This window comes from Hydra viridissima, unplaced genomic scaffold (assembly GCF_058129835.1).
Source record: "Hydra viridissima isolate aposymbiotic clone 2 unplaced genomic scaffold, HvirCarnegie_v1 scaffold_4, whole genome shotgun sequence".
In the NCBI taxonomy this organism is placed as follows: Eukaryota; Metazoa; Cnidaria; class Hydrozoa; order Anthoathecata; family Hydridae; genus Hydra; species Hydra viridissima.
In genome coordinates, this window is record NW_028324303.1 from 14325886 (window position 1) to 14343991 (window position 18106).

Below are 18106 nucleotides of genomic sequence, written 5' to 3' on the forward strand. Positions count from 1 at the left end.
TTGGACTTAGTTGTAATGCCTTTTGTTTTAGTCAAACAAAAATAATAATTAACTACATGATCTTTATTTCCGTTTAAGCTAATGGCACAGCAAATGGCAATTGCCCAGGTTCTTGTTTACTCCCACCTAATAAGAGTATCATACACGTTACAAAACAATTATGTGGAACCCAGGATTTATCTTGATGCTGTATAGGAAATCAAAAAGGTTTATATAGCACTACTTATAAATGGTGTGAAATTTCGCCGTTAAGATGTAACAGTTCATCCTCCACACACATAAAAAAAACTGTCGGGATTGTTGGAAGACGTTCGTAACCTATTTACGATGTAACTAACGAAAATGAAATGCAAGTTAGTTGAATGCAATATTTATACTGTCGCCTAAATGAAGCTATTTAAACAAAGGCATGCATATGAGGTTAGAAATGAGTATTTTGAAGATGTACTACAACTTTTTCTTATCGTTTATTTCTATACAATAAATACTAAATTATAATGAGATAAACACCTCTTAAGTTCTCTATCTCGGAGTACATTCAAGCATCTGTAAAGAAATGTTTTATTGTTTGTTTTTGTGCATGTTTTAGTATTTCCTCCATAACTCTATAGGACATCATTCTCTGTTTGAGTATGACTTCAGATTCGGTTCTTGATAATGGCTTCTTAGTTGTGTCGGTATAGTAGGTGTTCTTTCCTTTTCTAGAGACATCAATTCGTTATGATGTCTCCAGAAAAGGAAAGCACATTTACTATACCGACACAACTACAGGGTACAAGTTTCCTTGCTGAAACTTTAAGTAAGTGTCTTTGGATTCGATGATATTTTTGTAAATTATATTTAGTGGTTTCGTAGAAAGTTGTTCATTTCTTTGGTTTTTCTCTCGCTGTATTGTTGTATTTTGTTCGTTTTTTTTTTTACTTTTACAGACTGTTACAAAATGCCCAATTTTTTCGCAGGAATAGCATGTTTCCCCCAAAGCTAGTAATATATTAGTGTGTGGAAATTCATTCCCGAATCGGTAGCAAATTCTTTTCAGCGATCTTTTTTTCTCTCGTTTGGTGTTTTGAACATTGCTTTATTGGTTGGTGGAATTTTTGTTTTCGTTACTGTATCTACCTGGTTTTGTTTTATCGTGTCTTTCTGGAGTTCTTCTATTTAATTGTCAATCAACTTGAATGTTTTTACCATAGTTGACAAATCTTATAAAGTTTTGTTGGGGCTTTGGAAACTGCATTTCCGTAGTTTTGAAAAGTTTGTACTAAGCTCAGTTTGTTGTTTAATTTCTTTATCCTTATCAGCAAACTCGTATTTAAGGGCTTATTCGTGTGATCGAGTGAAAAATTCCTGAGTGGTTTCATCTGTACGTTGAGCTATTTTGCGAAATATAAAAATTTCATTGTTCTGGTTAACTCGAGGTTTAAAATGTTCATTGAAAGCTTCAACAACTTGCCGGTATGTAATTAGTGTATCCCGTGGTATGTTTTAAATAATTTTCGTAAGTGCTTTCCCCAATTAAAGTGAGAAGCAACGAAAGTTTTTGCTTTTCGTTTGTGATTGTAAGTGAACTGCAAAGTAAGTCAAATCGTTTTAAAACCAATTTACTCGCATCTTTGCTACGTGAAAATGGTGGAAAGCCTGGTAAATTAAGGTTTTTTATTGCCATGGATAAAACAGCGTTTTTAAAAGTCTTACGTTAACCTTATTTTACTGAATACTAAATACAATATAAGATAAATCTCTTAAGCTCTCCATCTCGGGTTATATTCTCACAAGAAAAAACTGGATGTGATTGAAACAAAGTTATTACATAATTTTAATGAGGGTACAGCGACATAAGCAAAAATCATCCCAAAGTTCGTATGACAAAACAGTGTTTACCTGAGTTATTTGAGATTTAAAAAAATAATGAAATGAAGAGCCAAAACGATTAGTTAAACTGTTTAAGTTTGCTTTGTCAATTCTAAAAAATATAATGAGCAAAAACAAATGAAGATAAATTTATTTATTAAATTTCAAAATTCAATAAAATTGGAGCTGGAAGAAAAAGTATTTTGATAGATTGGTTGAGGAAACTCTGCATTCGATACCTATTTTATTGCTATTGGTACATTTTCAAAAGTATGTAAATAATACTTAGCTCTCTGTTTAATGTCAATTTATTCACTTTAAAAATAAGAAGTTTAAACAACTTGGATTTTTATGTCTTGCAAAAAATCAAGTAAATTTTATACCTGATCCTCTTCATGTCGGTTGGTTTCCCGACAAGGGCAGATTGGGAATAAAAAAATGGCCCGGGATCAGTTTTCTGATTTTTTTTTTCTGACTTTTTATTTCGATGATATAGTGAACTAAAAATTTTGCAATCATGAGATTTAAAATACTGATGTTTTATTTTCAGTTACAAATTTTAATAAATTCTACAAGAAAAGAATATTCAACAACAAAACATTTATTGCATCAAACAACAATTATTAACATTATTTTAATATTAATATTATTTAACATTATAAACATATTGTTGTTTGATGCAATAAATGTCTTGTTGTTGAATATTCCAAACCCCAAACGTAACCGCCCATCATCGCTTCATCCTATTGTCCTTGGTAACGCTTCTCCATGACTAGTATACCTTGGTGAAACCTCTCACCATGCTCTTCAGGTACTGCTCCCAACTTTGGTCTGAAGATCAAAATTGGGAGCAGTATCTGAAGAGCATGGTGAGAGTCAATCAATCCATATGGAAATGCTAAAAGAGTAGCTTGATTGATATTCAACATCACGACAAGAGCGTGATATGTTGTCACCAAACATTCCACTCGAATCGAATGTATTTAGTTAATCGAATATATTTTGAGTTTTGAACCTTGGTTCAATATTAAAATTGAACTATTAAAACGCTACAAAATACTATTAAAACGCTACAAAATGAAGGAGAGCGTTTTTTGGAATTATTTTGATAGGCGCAAAATTATTGATGCAATTTTTAGCTTTTGTAAAATTGGAAAATCCAATCAAAAAACATCTTGTTCTACTTCATCTACAACTGGCTTCATTTACTCACCTGAGAAGAAAAAAGCACAAGAAGCAAAAAGAATAAAAAAGGAAAAAAATAAAGTTGGAAAACAACTTTCAGTTTAAAAAAAACAACAACATGGACGTTTGATTACGAAAAAGCTTAATGAGCTATTGGCGAATGTTAGCTTCCGATTACTTGCCGTACAATTTCGTAGAAAAACAAGGTTTTCAAGCACTTATAAAATTGGTTGTTTTTCAGTATCATATTCCGTGTAGGACTACCTTTTCTCTCAGTGTTGTGCCAACTATGCATAAAAGCTTGAAACGAGAAGTGATGATTTCATTACTACTGAGTTTATCGGGATGCCGTCCTATTGTTTTTCCATAGACATATGGTCTTCTCGCGCACTGGTTCCTACATTTTTTTTTGTTTGATATGTTTAACTGTTGATTTTCAAATAAAATCATATACACTGGAGAATAAACCGTTTGCGGTTGTGTCACATACGGACGAAACAATATTTGAATCTCTTGAGAAGTCATTTGAATACTGGTTGTTACCAAGATCGTTACCACGTTCTTCGAGACAATGGTAGTAAAATGAGAGCAGCCATGGACATGTGCCAAAACCTTATGGACTTATCTTGCTCTGCTCATACACTTCAATTATCAATTAATGATGCAGTATCCGAAATTGAAGGCATGAGTAACATGATAAAGAAATGTATAAAAATTGTCTCGCACTACCATCACAGTATTCAATCATCTCAATTGTTGTATGCACAACAAAGGCAATTAAAAAGAGATGAACTCATAATGAGGCTCATGATGAGTGTATAATTCGAGAAATACTCAACAAATAAAATCCAATTTTTTTTTTATATTGAAGTTTATTTTATCATTTAAAGTTTTTAATCAGTTTGTACAGATATCAAAGGACGCTTAGAAAGTAATCGAGTTTTTTTGAGAGTAGGTGCCATCATGGCCTGGATCGTGCTTTTAGAAACCTTTTTTGATGCTGCTATCTATTTTTGCTTAAATTCTTCGTCATCTTTTGCTGATTTGTTGCTTTTTAACAAGATTCCTTTTACAAGTGCCCAGTACCTCTTGATTACGCGCTGCTTAGGTCAGTTTGGAGGATTCACATCTTTTGGGGCAGTTTCGATGCCATTTTGATTGCATCACTCCTTTGTCTTTTTGGAGTAATAGATCGTTGCCAAATCCGGCCAAAAGATAACTGCCTTGCTGTGTTTGTTAATAAATAGCAAAAGACGTTTCTGAAGACATTTGGTGATGTAAAAATCTGAAGTCAAAATTTTTCGAGTGATGAATGGAACACTCTTAAGGCCACAAGAGCAAATCGCTTGCCACACAAGGATCTTCGGAGTAAAATTTTCTGTCTGAATATAAATAACTTTTTTGCTGATATAGACACTTTTTGACTGATAATAATATTGATGGCCGGGCAACTGTGAGAAATTCTTTTTGCAGTACGTTTCTTCGTCTTCAATAACGCAAAAAATTTTTCGGTTGAAAAGTTTGACGAGTTTTCTTGTGCGGCGAATTGCTTTTAATTCTCCATCAGTTGATCGCTTCGGGATTTTTTTCTAGGCGTAAGCTTTCTAATCCTTGCTCTTGAGTGCTTTTCTGACAAGGAAACGACTGCATTCAAACTTTTTTAATTGACCGGATGATCGAATTCAAGTTTTTTTTGCTAATAAAACCCTTCTTCCTTCCACCGCCTCTTTTTCTTTCAATAGTTTGGGTCTCCTTGTACCTCTTTAATATGTTCCAACTGAATATTTAGCGACTTTTGACAATTTTGCAATTTTTTAACGTTGGATTTTGAAGTAAAATTTCCAAAAGATTTTTCCGATTATTCAATTGCTTACTCATTTTGAACTGATAAACTGATAGTATTAGTAAAACACTAATACAACTAAATATATGTATATATATATATATATATATATATATATATATATATATATATATATATATATGTATATATATATATAAATATATATATATATATATATATATATATATATATATATATATATATATATATATATAAACTTCACTTTTGGAAATATAAAAAAGGGTGGAATAGAATTCCCACATCTAGAGATTTCCCACTGCAAAATTTACTAAATTTTCACTCTCAACAGACGTATATAAAACGTCATTATAAGAAAAATTTGGAATTAACTCGTTAAGTATTTCTCAAGTTATTGCTGATTATGTCCGAACGGAAAATTTTGAGCCCAATCGATACATAATTAAACGCATTATCAGTCGCCCTTATCAGCCGAAATTGAATTAACTGGCAAGGTGGAGAATCTCTCTATGAACGAATGGAAATTGGTCGAAAGTGTTGTAACAACTTTAGCTCCTTTCGAACAGGCTAGCAGATAACTATATGTTGAAAACCACCCAACGTTATCCTTGAAAATAACAGTTCTGCGTGGATTACACAAGAAGTTGCAAGGTTTCTTCAATAGTATTGCAAATTGAGGCTCTGGAATTTCACTGACGCGAAAACTTGCGGCATCTTTACACCAGAGATTTCCTTCTTTCGACGAGGTAGCAATTACAATTATTTACATACTGAGACTCAGAAATGTTTATTTCAGTGTTTTATCAATCTTTTTTCGACATTCACTGTAATTACCAATCACGCACTAATTGTTAATTACCTATTTCCACGTAAAGCTTTCTTTAACTTCTATTGCATTACTGACCATGATCATACTTATCTAATATATTAATATATAATTATCTATATTGCTCTGTATTATCTATATCTGATATATTAATATCTAATTATCTATATTGCTCTGTATTATCTATATCTAATATATTAATATCTAATTATCTATATTGCTCTGTATTATCTATATCTGACAGTTTCTGTACTATTTTATTAGGTTCAGCCAGATGCAGTTTGCACACTGGTAGATCCCAGGTACAAATAACTTTAATGCTAACAACCTGAAAAGCTGGCATTCAACAAAGTTTTGTGAACTACTCAATGAATTTTCAACTATATCAGGTCCAGAACAAGAACCATTCCAGTCTCAGCACTTATTAATAGAGTCTACACTAGCAACACAACCCACAGGCTTGTGGGAATCCTTCGATAGCATGATGACAGCAACTGCAACCAACGACAGCGTGGCTGATGCTGATGTGTCAAGTACGAGTGCGCTTGATGATAATGCGAAGACATATTTGAAAGATATTACAATATGAATAAAGATATGACAACTGATAAGACAAAAAATAATAAAGGTATGACAATTTGGCGCAATAGTTGTCCACTGATATGATGGAAGCAAAGTAAAAGTAGATTCTCTTGTCTTACTAAGCTTGATTAATTACTTTTGGCAATCCCAGCGATCAGTGTCAATTCAGAGCGTCTGAACTCGACATCTGGGAACATCGTTTCCATTAAAAAGCTGCAGTCTTCTATCCGAGCATGTAAAAGAACTTACATTTCTTCATAGAAATTTGTAAGCTTTTGGCATTAGGATAAGTGTGCTTTGTTGAGGAAGACACTTGTTTTGAATAATGAATGTGCAATTAATTTAGTTTAGCCTAACTTCCACCCAACATTACCTGAGTGATACTTGTCATTTTGTTCTACACTTACTCCAGCACAGTTATGGTTTGAATGATTTTTTTCTTTGTAATGAGCATTTCAAGCTGATTGTACTTTAACAGGTTTTTTACTTGGTGAATCATTTGAATGTTCTTGTTTAATTAATTCGTTCAACTTTGACAGTGATAGCTCAGCCCTGATCTTTCATTTACGTCATAATGATTAAACGAATTTAGTGTACAATTACACTAGTCTGTCTAAAGATATATATGATGTGAATACTAAATCTAATTTTTAAAGTTGTCAGTTTCATAAAACCGATGAATAAAATCATTTTATTAATCTCGAACTCGAACTCGATCGAAATCTCGAATGGCAAATGTTATGGTTTTCCATTCTCCCCGTAGCCAGCTATCCAAAGCTGATTTACAAGTACCAAAAAACACACGAGGAGCCAATATTTTGTCCTGATCACCTATTTGGGTCCCAAAAGCACGCAGTATATTTGGTCCACAGTTTGGTTTCAAGCAAAAACTGATGGTTTGATTGCTTTGGTCCAATATAGTGGTCACAAATATGAAAACACGAGTCAGCAGAGTTTAAAATTTCGAGAAGATGCCAAAATTATATTAAACAATACCTAAAATAGAAAAAGATCAGACGTTTGTAAAACAGTTTTATGAAAAAAAAGTTTCATCAAAAATTAAAAAGAACAAAAAAGCAAATTATAAGCAATTTCAGTGAAACAGACCTCAATAGCAAAGCAACGGGAGAAGCCAGACAAAAACTAATGCAATATTTGAATTCAAAGGGTTAGATTTACAATAGAAACTCTATAAAGAAGCATAACTAATTTTTTGTTGTTGTGCAATCGATTGCAAAAGCCATAATTGATTAATCGATTATAACTTAATTTGAGTCAGCTCTAGAAGAAGTACATCCCTTCAACACTAGGAAGTTTCGCAAACTTTGCTTCAATGAAACCGAAATGGTGCATTTCACCGGAAGTATAAAAAAAGTTGTGAAATTGATTACAAATTGTGAAATTAATTGCTAACTAAAGAGCTTTATAGTTAGATTTAAAACCAAAATTCCAACGTTCATTGAACTTATATTATCCGGTTATTTGTCTTGCTTACTTATGAATACTCAGGCTCATTTTCTGATTGCTCATTTCCAGTTAATGTATAATCAAAATACGGTACAAACCATTGGAATACACCACTGTGTCTTTTTCATTCGTAATTACAGAAAAGCCATTATTTTATAAAGATAAAGAAGATTTTGTAAAGATAAAGAGGATTTTACAATTGAGTATTATCCGCGCGCAAACAGATCACCGAACAATAAAAACCAAGTAAATTTCTTATTTTTTAGAATTTTTTTTTTTACATATGCTGTAAGAAAATAAAGAACAAATTAATATAAAAAAAAAAAAAAAAGATTTTTTTAAATTGTGTTCGAAAACATGAAAAACAATAAATATTGATCGTTTTTGGTAAAAAAAATCATTTAAAACCGATCAGTATTATATTTTACAAAACAAAAACGTTCAGAATCTATTACAAATCTCTTTCGCAAGCATGTTTCGTTGCAGAGCCAACTGTTGCAATTCGGATTTTTGAATTACATCATGCTTGAATTGAACTCTTTTCTACTATTTTTACCTTTTAATAACTTTTCTTCTTTTGGCTGCAAATGGTGTAAACTGTACTTCATCCTCAATTTCTTTTTCAGCAGAGTTTTGAGATGGCATTCAGAGAAATTTTTAAAATAGATTGATAAATTTTTTTACGTGAGTTTTTTTCTCTACGAAAAAATTCAGAATGGAAAATAAATAATTGAGGTGTTATCAGAAAAGATTTCATCTTTTCGAATTTTTTTATTCTCCAACGGTACATTTTAATTCTTTACCTGAAAAGCGAAACTTTTTTCGGATTTAAGTTTAAAGAATTGTTTTTATTTTAAAATATTCTTATTCGTTCCGGTTAAATTTCATTATTTTGATCAGTGAACAAAAAAATGTGATCGGTTTGCGCCGATTTATTCCATGCCATGCTGCTTTATGAAAACCCAAGATGTGACATTTTTTCTTCATAATTCAAATAACTCAATGGATTTCCTAATTCATCAAAAATAAATTTCTTTCGATTGAAATCTGAAAGAAAGGTTAAAAATGTTTTTTGATTTGAATGGAACTTTTTTATTACGTCATGGACGTAATAAAAAAAGTTCCATTCGAATGAAAAAACAAATACAGGTGGTACTTTCATTAAGGTTAAGAGCCCAAGAAAATTTAAACTAGCAATATAACCAAATATAATCGCTAGAAAATTATCGTAACGTATATAATCATTTTCTTTCTTTTTTTTTTTTTGGTTGAACTTTACGGTGGTTTTTTAAAACTACTTTTTGATCACAGACGTCATAAATAACTTTCCATTATAAATAATAATCTCAGGCGTAATGAAACATGAAATATTTATTTTTTACGAATCCTACAAATACGCGCTAATCTACTTATTTTCTTAGGTCGGGTTTGTATTATACCGAATTTGTGCGATTGCTTTGCAATTTACAAGAACATTTAAACTAATGGGCTGCATACAAAAGTTCGCCAAAAGCCTAAAAATAAAAGCGGAACTATTTACTACCTTTATTAAAAACCACCGAAGGTGATTGCGAGGTCTTGGCAATTTTTCATTTACTTTAATTTTCAAGACCGCATATTTAACCACATTTTATTTTTTAGTTAAATTTTTTTTGTTCAGAGTGTAATTTTTCAAAACATATTTCTAGAGAATCAAGCTGGCAAAAATAAGCGGATACGATCACAAAAATGTGCAATCAACGTTGCTTTAAAAAGTCAAGTGTTATTTATTTGTTGCTCTTTTGTTACCTACTGTTTTTTCATTTAAAGTCCAACAGAATTAATGCTAAGCAAAAATCTTTGGTTTTCAAGACACAGGAATTTGAGATCAAAACTAACAGTGCAGAATTGTTTGATGATTTATCGATTCAAGTAGAGAAGCCGTCAGATTCTTTTGAAGTGAATGGCTTTTTTAATGTAAGCTTCAACGGAGAAATAAAAGCATTGACTTTAAAACAGGACTTTAGTGCTAAAATCTTGAATAGCGGAGACCAATTACGATGTTCCAGCTCTAGTTTATTATTGATGGTAACATCACACCATAAAAATATTCGTAGACGACAGAATATTCGTGACACGTGGGGGAATAATAGCCAATGGAATAGTTATCTGAAATCTAGAAATATGAATACTAGTCTATGCTTTCTAATTGGCATCCGTAAATCTTTATTTAGTAATCCGATTGAATTTCAAGTTATTCTCAAAGAATCCAAAAAATACGGAGATATGATTATAATTGATGCAGAAGAAAACTTTAATTTGACCATTAAATTAATGTATGGACTTCAATGGGTTACAGAAAATTACAAATTTAACTACCTCTTTAAAGGTGATGATGACACTATCGTTAACATTCATTCCTTAGTAAGCTTGCTAAAGGATCAATCAACTCCTTCTAGAGAACTGTACGTAGGTAACGTGATGCATAAAACTGAGGTGCTCCGCACCGGTCGCTATGAGATAAGTAAGAAGGAATGGCCATCTGATTCCTATCCGAGTTATTGCTCCGGGGGAGGTTTTATCATTTCAAAAGATCTAGTTGAAAGAATAATACCTCAATATAATTGGAAGAATCCATTAAAAATAGACGACGTGTACATTGGAGAGTTAGTATTAAAAACCGGTGTAAATCCAATACATAATAAAAACTTTCAAATGGATGAACTTAAATGTAAGTATCACACAACAACAGTAGTGATACACATGCCTTATCATAGTACATATAATCAAAATAAATGCGCAAGCATTATAAACAGGAGGGCATTACACGCCGGATATAAATATCTGTCTTTTATCATGTAAAGTTTTATAATTTAATATAAATTTTTTGTAAATAACTAAGAAACCATTCTAGAGACGTCTACTTTGCTTCCGCAATTGTCTGTATCTCATAAACAAAATCTTTACATAATTTAAATTCTTCTCGTGAAGCAATGCATGTTTGACAGCAAGCAAAGCTTCGTGCGTTTTAGCTGGCTTATTTCTGCATTGCGCTTTAAAAGATCTCGTAACATCTGACATAAAAAATGTTCTACGAAAAGTTACACGAAACTTTGAACAAAAGGAAGGTTTTAGTTTCTTTATCATTTTTCCGCACACAGGACAACTAATGCGATTCAATGGTTTTCTAGCGTCGATAATTTCCGCTTTAATATCTCTCCGTAAAATTGTTTCTACGCTTTCAGCCGTGTTTTCTGTCGTTCCGTATTTTTCTTTAACAAATGTTTCCCAAGATATTGGTTCTTAAGAAAAAAAAAATCGGTAAAATAATTCTGCTATCAAAAAAAAAATTCGTTTTCGTAAAAACAGATTTAAAGAGACATTTTTTCAAACAAAAGAATGAAAATGCATTAAGATGTAATTGAGTAGCTACCTCCAAGTATTTCGACTTCGTTATTTTCATCAATTTTTAATTTCTCCAAATGAGCTAAAAAAATAAATATCTGAATTATCTTTCAATTTGTTTTGTATTGCGATGGATTGTATAGTAATTCAATTCTAAACGATATCTTCAGATTCTAAACAGCAATTCTACCAAATTATAATCATATGACGTCATCAAATTTAGTAATGACTGAAAAGGATTTAGGATAATGACCTTTTGGAGGAGGCCCGAAGAGTTTGTTAAGAATATTTCCGTCTTCGTCTTTTGATCTGAAAACAAATTACAGGTTTGATATAATACATCAATGTTCTTGCATTTATTGTTAAAGAAGCATTTAAAAACATCAAGCCTTATTTATAGCAAAAATTTACATCAGTCTTGTTCATAGAAACATTAGCCTTGTTTAAAGCAAAAATTTACATCAGCGTTAGTTGATCTATTTTTGAAAACTAAATATTCTTTCAAAAAAAAAAAAAAAAAAAAAAAAAATGCGGGATTTGACTTTTATGAAATAATTACGTTTGAAGCATTATGAATAAAGGGAAAATGTGGTTTCAAAAATTCTTACTTAAAATTATTAAGAGGTAAGGCAACATCGATCATATCTGTTCTTAGCCATTCATCCAGGGTCGGAAATATTACCTAAAATTGAATTTTAGTAAAATGTATACTGAAAAAAGTGAAACTTTTTAAAACGATGAGGAAAAAACCCAAGAGTTTTACAACTGAGAAGTAATATTCAAATAATTTTAACACAAGAATAAAAAGGTAACAGAAGATATTGCTTAGTAACTAGCAACTTGTAAAACTTGCTCCTCTTATTTCCAGTTTTTATCGTTTGTGTTAAAAAAAAATAAAATCTGAAAAAAAATTCAAAATAACTTAAAACTACTTTTAAATTAAAAAAAAATAAAGTCTTAATTTGAGAGTACTTCCCAAAAACTAACTTTGAATTCAAAGCACTCATTGAGTATTGCCTTCAATGTGATGTAAATCAACTTTAGCTTATTGATATAATGATGACAAACTGTCCTAAAAGAGGATTAAAATAAAAAAAAAAGAACATATATATAAACATCAACAACAAACAAATAAAAAGTTAACCGCTCACCATATTCTACTAACAGAGGCAATACCGAAGAGATTAAAAGACACAAAGAAACCATGTCTTATATGAGAGTCTAACAAACTGAAAATAATGTCAAAGAAAAACAAAGTTAAATTGTTAAAGATAACTGACTTAACAGACAGAAGTTTTTAAAAATAATAATCAAATTTTATATGTAAAGTTAATAAAAGCAGGAGCAAAACAATATTTTTAGATTTCTGTTTCAATTTGAGAAAGGATACAGAAATGCTTTTTGACAGCAAATGACTATCTAAATAAATAATGAAAAACTTTTTTAAGTAATTTAAAAATAAAAACATTATTATTTTGTTGTAATAATCACTTATTTATTGTTTACAACAAACCTGTACACTGAGTTTAGAGCATCCTAAAATCCTCTCAAATATGTATGATGTATACTCTTTTGAAGGAAGGAAGACTTCTTTCTCTAACGATTTCTCCCTGAAAAAAAAAACAATAATACCTCTCTCACTCTAAACTGATCTTGGACATAAAAGTTTAGAAACAGACTTTAAATTATCTTAACAAAAACAAGCAAACACTTATCTATAGCTTTGAGAGTGCTGAGTATTTATGTGGAACTCAATACTTCTAGTTGAGCTCTAAGTTTCAGCTATTTTTATATTTTTTTTTTATTAGCAAAACTAATATTTAACAAATGATTTCAAATTATTCTTAAAAACAAATTATTCAAAACAACAAGCAAACTTTTGCTTTTTTAAAAAGAATCAATTTATCTTATAAATTTATCAGCAAAATCTGCATTTAAACTACATTTACTAAAAAATAAATATTTACTTTAAAAAAAAAATCTTATCTAAAAACTCACTTTTTGCCAAATATTGGTACAAGTATGTGAAGATATTCATTCATTTTATTGAACAAATTTTCTTTGGTCAACCTTTGCAGCAGACTGCGTACCTAAATAACCCTAATTCAAATTAACTAGTGGTTTGTAACTTAAACTGCAAAAACTGGAAAAGTATATTAATTCCTTTAATCTATAAATTATTTTTATGTAAAAGTACAAAAGTGAACACTTCAAATTTATTTTAAATTTTTATTTACACAAATAAATTGATTGCAAGTGTATATAGCTAATGAAATATTTTTTAGTAAGAAATAAATAAATTTTGTTAACAGTTTAGCGTCATTTGAAAAAAAAATGAACATGCCATGATTGGGGACATTTTTTGGTGAAGAAATCAAAAATATTTAAATTATTTTGATGAATGAAATTTTTTTCTATAAACTAAAATTTTGTAAATTTTTAAAGATTTTTTTTCCTCAATTAGATTTAATTAGAAAAATAATGTCCTTGATTCAGATTGAACTGTTTTTTCCCCTCATTTCTTTGTAAGAAAAAATTAATGTTTACATATAATAAAACTTTAAAGTTTAATGAAGATTGAAATATCTTTAGTTGAAAATCCCATTTACAAACCAATCTTATTTTGAAATAAATTTTAACACTCCTCTTCCTCTTCCCCTTCTCTCCGCACAGATACACAACTTAAAATTGTATGTTTAAACTAGATCATAATAAGAGACTACATTACATATTAAAATCAGACACTAAGTACTAAGTATTAATAGAAATAAAAGCTAAGACATACTTTTTTAAAGTGTTGAAAAGGTATATCTCTTCGCATCTGATTTTGGTGCTTATATAAAACTCTAGATACGATAGCCAAGTGACTTTCCAGTGACTGTTTTTTAAGACTCTTTATTGAATTGAACAGATCTTTGTAAAACATTTCCCATTTGCCTGCAGTGATGACAATTGGGTTATTCTGTGCCAATTGGACTTATGGCTTCACATGGACTACCTCAGACTTTGATGAAACCTGTTCAGGTGATGTATATTACTGAGATAAGCATATCCTGAAAATTTCAGCTATTAAAATTACGTCATTTCATATGAAAATTTCCCCCTTAAGTAAAAACTGTATTTTCATTTTTAGAGGTTTTTTGAAGAACTCTGGATAAAAAAAAAACTCTGGATAGAAAAATATTTGGATAAATTCAGGTGATTAGTGCTCTTTATTGAAAATTTACTATCATCAAGAATTCCCAACCCAGGTTTAAAAAAAAAATATATATCTGATTCAAAAGTGAAAAAAAACTAAAAAAAAAAAAAATTGAAGCAATTCAAGTAACAGGTCCAGCATGAGTAGACCAACATTCAATTTGATTTTTAGGAATTTGAAATTTAGTTTATAAGAAGCTCTTTAAAACCACTAAAATTTTAAAATTTCTCATTTTTTAATCAACCATTTTTGAAGAACTACACAAGATAAAGAGTTAAAATTTCATCTATTTGCATATCTCATTGATATACACCACCCTACCAAGTTTCATTAAAACCTGAGGTGGTCCATGAGAGACCTTTAAAAAATTTGGTCTATTTGATATGGATTAACCAAGTTATCAATTGTAAATATAGATTGAAATTTGACAAGCAGGGTATTCAGTAATTGTTAAAAAGATTTATAAAACTTACATTAACTTACACAAGTTTGCATCTTTCCATAAAACTTTGTTAGCTTTTTCTCCGCAAAAATCTGCAGACCTTTGGTTCCACCCATGATGCTGCTCAACCATGCTTACAAAATGTCAAACTTAATATTTATTTGCACAATTGATTATTTTATTTTTACTGTACAATTAATTGATATAGTTTTACTCAGAAATTAAAATAAGAGTATATATATATATATATATATATATATATATATATATATATATATATATATATATATATATATATATATATATATATATATATATATATACATATATATATATGTATATATATATATAACATTGTACAATATAATTTTATAAAAAATAAATCAAATCTTTATAATTAGGTTTATATTTTATAATTGCTAGAGGTAGTGAATGGAAATCTTTGGCTTTGCTATTGAACCCAAAATTTCTGTTTCAACAACCTTCTATTTATTTGGTTTCAACTGAAATTTCAGTTCAAAGTATCACCAAAATGAACTGAAACTTTTATAAGGAGAATTTTTTTAAGTTTAAATAACTTCTTTTTAATTTAGTGAAGGAAACATGATGTTTCCTAATTTTATTGGTGTTTTAATTTAATTTTGGTGGTATAATCAACTTTCAATAATATCAGTTGTAGTAATTTTAATCAAAGCCACATTAGGTAATTGGTTCAACTTTTATTCTCAAACCATTTTTTAAGCAAATTTCAAATAAAACTTTTTTACGTTCTAATTTTTATTCAATAATGTTACATACTGATTGTTTAATTACTTTATACCCCTTAAGTCACAACAAAAACATATCTATTTTTTTTTCTAAAGTTTTGTTACAACTTTGAAATTATTAGATTGTCAACTAAATTAATTAATGTATTTTATAAGTCAACCAAAATCAACTAATACATTTTTAAAATCAACTATGTTGACTTAAAGTCAATTTAGTCAATTATTGAATAAAAAACTTTATTATAATTGTATACTTTAATGTTGCTTGACAATATATTTTCTAGATGTTATAAAACTTTAAGAGAGTAAACAAAAAAACTAGGTGGTATGTAATGCTGTTATAATAACACATGCTGTTGTCATACCAAGAGCATTTTCTTTGTTCGATTTTAATTCATCTAATCTATTAGATGAATTAAAATCAAATAAACAAACAAAATAAAATGGAAATTACAATCACCAATTAAAGAAAAAAACAAAAATGGGCAAAGTATATCTCTATTTTATAAGTCTATTTTGCCATTTTTTAATGATTTCAGCAGCACTTGAAAATAAATCTTCAGAAGGCATTGATGAAGCAGTTATACAAAAAAACATTTTCACTATCTTTGACAAAACGAGAAATTGACATAAATTATTTCTATAGAATGCAAGGGGACATGATTTTTCCGATTTTTATATTTATACTTAAGTAATTGATGATTTCATATTTAAGTAATTGATGATAAGCTTTTTTAATACTTTAAATTTTGCTTTATTTGATTTTAATTCATCTGAAGATGAATTAAAATCAAATAAACAAACAAAACAGAAATTACAATCACAAAGTAAGGAAAAAAATTTAATTAATAAAAAACAGTGGCGTAAAAATAGTGGTGGGGGCAGATAAGGCGGCTAAACTTTCTTTAGAATGGCAGATTTATAAAACTTTTTTTGCATCCTTAACTGAGTACCATAACACATTACTTAACTTTTTGTCTTAAAAAGCATAAACTGGTTACTATAATGAGAAAAAAGAAATATTAATGAAGTAGTGCTTCATACAGTAAGCTAAGAGTTAAGTTTATGTGATACATTAAATTAAGTTCAATGTTCAGATGTTTTGGTTGAATTAAAAAAACACAATAAATGGTATTCTTACGCAAGGCTCAATCTTTATAAATACTTTATTTTTACAAGATAAACTAATTATAAAGATATCTCTTTACTAATTGGTCAGCATCAATAACAGTTAACAACATTGAAGATTGATAAAATTAAATCAAAAGAAAAAATAGAAAGAAAGATATTAGAATCAACTAAATCAACTTTTAGATTTTTCAAATTTCATCATCATCATCATCATCATCATCATCATCATCATCATCATCATCATCATCATCATCATCATCATCATCATCATCATCATCATCATCATCATCATCATCATCATCATCATCATCATCATCATCATCATCATCATCATCATCATCATCATCATCATCATCATCATCATCATCATCATCATCAATATATATATATTACATAGGTTTAGTTTTTTTATTGAGTTATGGGACACATTGTATATGTAAAATAGCTATTTCATGTTATTTTGGTATTGATTTTGTTTTCAAGTTTTGACTAGTTTAGGTTTAGCTTTTACTGAAGTTTTACTTCAGTAAATATATTAAGTGAATGACTGATATTAAGTGAATGACTCTATATTAAGTGAATGACTGAAGTTTTACTTCAGTAAAACTTCAGTCATTCACTTAATATAGATATTTGCAAATAACATTCCTAATCAGTTACTATCACACTTTAATACTAGAAATAAATAGAAAAAAGATAATAAATTAGATAATGATAACCTATTATATTAGAAATCAAACCGAAATTCAAAACCAAACTTGAAACATTTCAAACTTTTTTTTAATAAAATAAAGCAATTAAATATCAATAATTGGTATTAATCACTATTTTCATCTTCATTGTCTGTTTCCATCTCTTCAGGTACTTTCTCTCTAAATTCTTTCACAGATTCTTGAAATGTAGTTAAAACATGACTACATACTTTTTGTAGTTCAACTAGTCCTTTATGCAATGCATCAGAAGCTGCAATTTTATGGGTTTGTATTCGCAAATTAATTTTTGGTTCTGATGGATGTGGGTTGCTATATCCACAATATTGAACTTCAGGGTTTTTCATAATCATATATCTAAGTGAGTTACCCAATGTGTGGTCTTCGTTATGCAGAACAAATGTCTGACAACTTTCATCATCAGGCTGATTTAGTTGGACTCTATCTAATTTATGTGTATTAATTTCAGGTATTAAGCCACTCATAATAAACTTGTACCTAAACAAAAAACCACAAATAGATGTTAATTTTGATTAATAACTGGACTTTCAATTTGCTCTAGCTAAATAATAATACTACAGCTTTTTTTTTTAAAATACTTATAAACTCATTTTATTAAATATTTTAACATAGTATACAAACAATCCTGCAGGATTGCACATGATGTTAAACTTTGATCAAAGCTATTAAAAAAAATTAAATAATAAAGAATAAAACTACATGTGTATAAATTATATAAA

General features: G+C 29.2%; 3 protein-coding genes across 16 annotated transcripts in view; 1 reads left to right on the forward strand and 2 right to left on the reverse strand.

The window, feature by feature from the left end:
- The first annotated feature begins 1332 nt into the window (after positions 1 to 1332).
- On the forward strand, positions 1333 to 10625 carry LOC145202203 (beta-1,3-galactosyltransferase 1-like). 6 transcript variants are annotated; one of them, XM_090085735.1, is made up of 3 exons: positions 1870 to 2121; positions 5949 to 7979; positions 9422 to 10625. In XM_090085735.1, exon 3 carries the CDS (start codon positions 9462 to 9464, stop codon positions 10572 to 10574), a length of 1113 nt encoding a protein of 370 aa, XP_089941861.1. In that variant the 5' UTR covers positions 1870 to 2121; positions 5949 to 7979; positions 9422 to 9461; the 3' UTR covers positions 10575 to 10625. The 6 variants fall into 6 exon arrangements, with proteins under 6 accessions (XP_089941863.1, XP_089941861.1, XP_089941860.1 ...); XM_090085732.1 differs by lacking the exons at positions 1870 to 2121; positions 5949 to 7979 and adding exons at positions 8850 to 8966; positions 9155 to 9308; XM_090085733.1 differs by lacking the exons at positions 1870 to 2121; positions 5949 to 7979 and adding exons at positions 8850 to 8966; positions 9155 to 9297.
- Positions 10368 to 14973, reverse strand: LOC145183118 (ribonuclease MRP subunit P64-like). Of its 8 annotated transcripts, none has more exons than XM_090085729.1 (11): positions 14800 to 14973; positions 13903 to 14054; positions 13116 to 13207; positions 12631 to 12727; positions 12508 to 12536; positions 12269 to 12346; positions 12105 to 12184; positions 11726 to 11799; positions 11371 to 11426; positions 11146 to 11199; positions 10368 to 11014 (listed from the first exon to the last, which is right to left on the reverse strand). In XM_090085729.1, the coding sequence occupies exons 6-11, from the start codon at positions 12321 to 12323 to the stop codon at positions 10623 to 10625; spliced, it is 711 nt and encodes a 236-aa protein (XP_089941855.1). In that variant the 5' UTR covers positions 12324 to 12346; positions 12508 to 12536; positions 12631 to 12727; positions 13116 to 13207; positions 13903 to 14054; positions 14800 to 14973; the 3' UTR covers positions 10368 to 10622. The 8 variants fall into 8 exon arrangements, with proteins under 8 accessions (XP_089941855.1, XP_089941849.1, XP_089941854.1 ...); XM_090085723.1 differs by having other exon boundaries at positions 12105 to 12189; XM_090085728.1 differs by having other exon boundaries at positions 12105 to 12189; positions 13903 to 14133; positions 14800 to 14947.
- A 2445-nt stretch (positions 14974 to 17418) lies between these two features.
- LOC145182855 (DNA-directed RNA polymerases I and III subunit RPAC2-like) overlaps positions 17419 to 18106 on the reverse strand; it is a 1964-nt gene continuing 1276 nt past the window's right edge. For both annotated transcript variants that reach the window (XM_090085751.1, XM_090085750.1), the window contains one exon: positions 17419 to 17864. In XM_090085751.1, the coding sequence (XP_089941877.1) occupies positions 17474 to 17864 (391 nt within the window). In that variant the 3' untranslated portion in view covers positions 17419 to 17473. The remainder of the gene's footprint in view (positions 17865 to 18106) is intronic.

What these genes read in the sequence shown, in the direction of transcription:
- LOC145202203 (XM_090085737.1), top strand. Translation starts at nt 9,462, where the DNA reads ATGTGCAATCAACGTTGCTTTAAAAAGTCAAGTGTTATTTATTTGTTG.
- LOC145183118 (XM_090085723.1), bottom strand. Translation starts at nt 14,890, where the DNA reads ATGGTTGAGCAGCATCATGGGTGGAACCAAAGGTCTGCAGATTTTTGC. An exon ending in TGCTGTCAAAAAGCATTTCT is followed by an intron (nt 12,347 to 12,507) that starts GTATCCTTTCTC and finishes CATTATTTTCAG; the next exon opens with TTTGTTAGACTCTCATATAA. An exon ending in TTACCTCTTAATAATTTTAA is followed by an intron (nt 11,427 to 11,725) that starts GTAAGAATTTTT and finishes ATTTGTTTTCAG; the next exon opens with ATCAAAAGACGAAGACGGAA.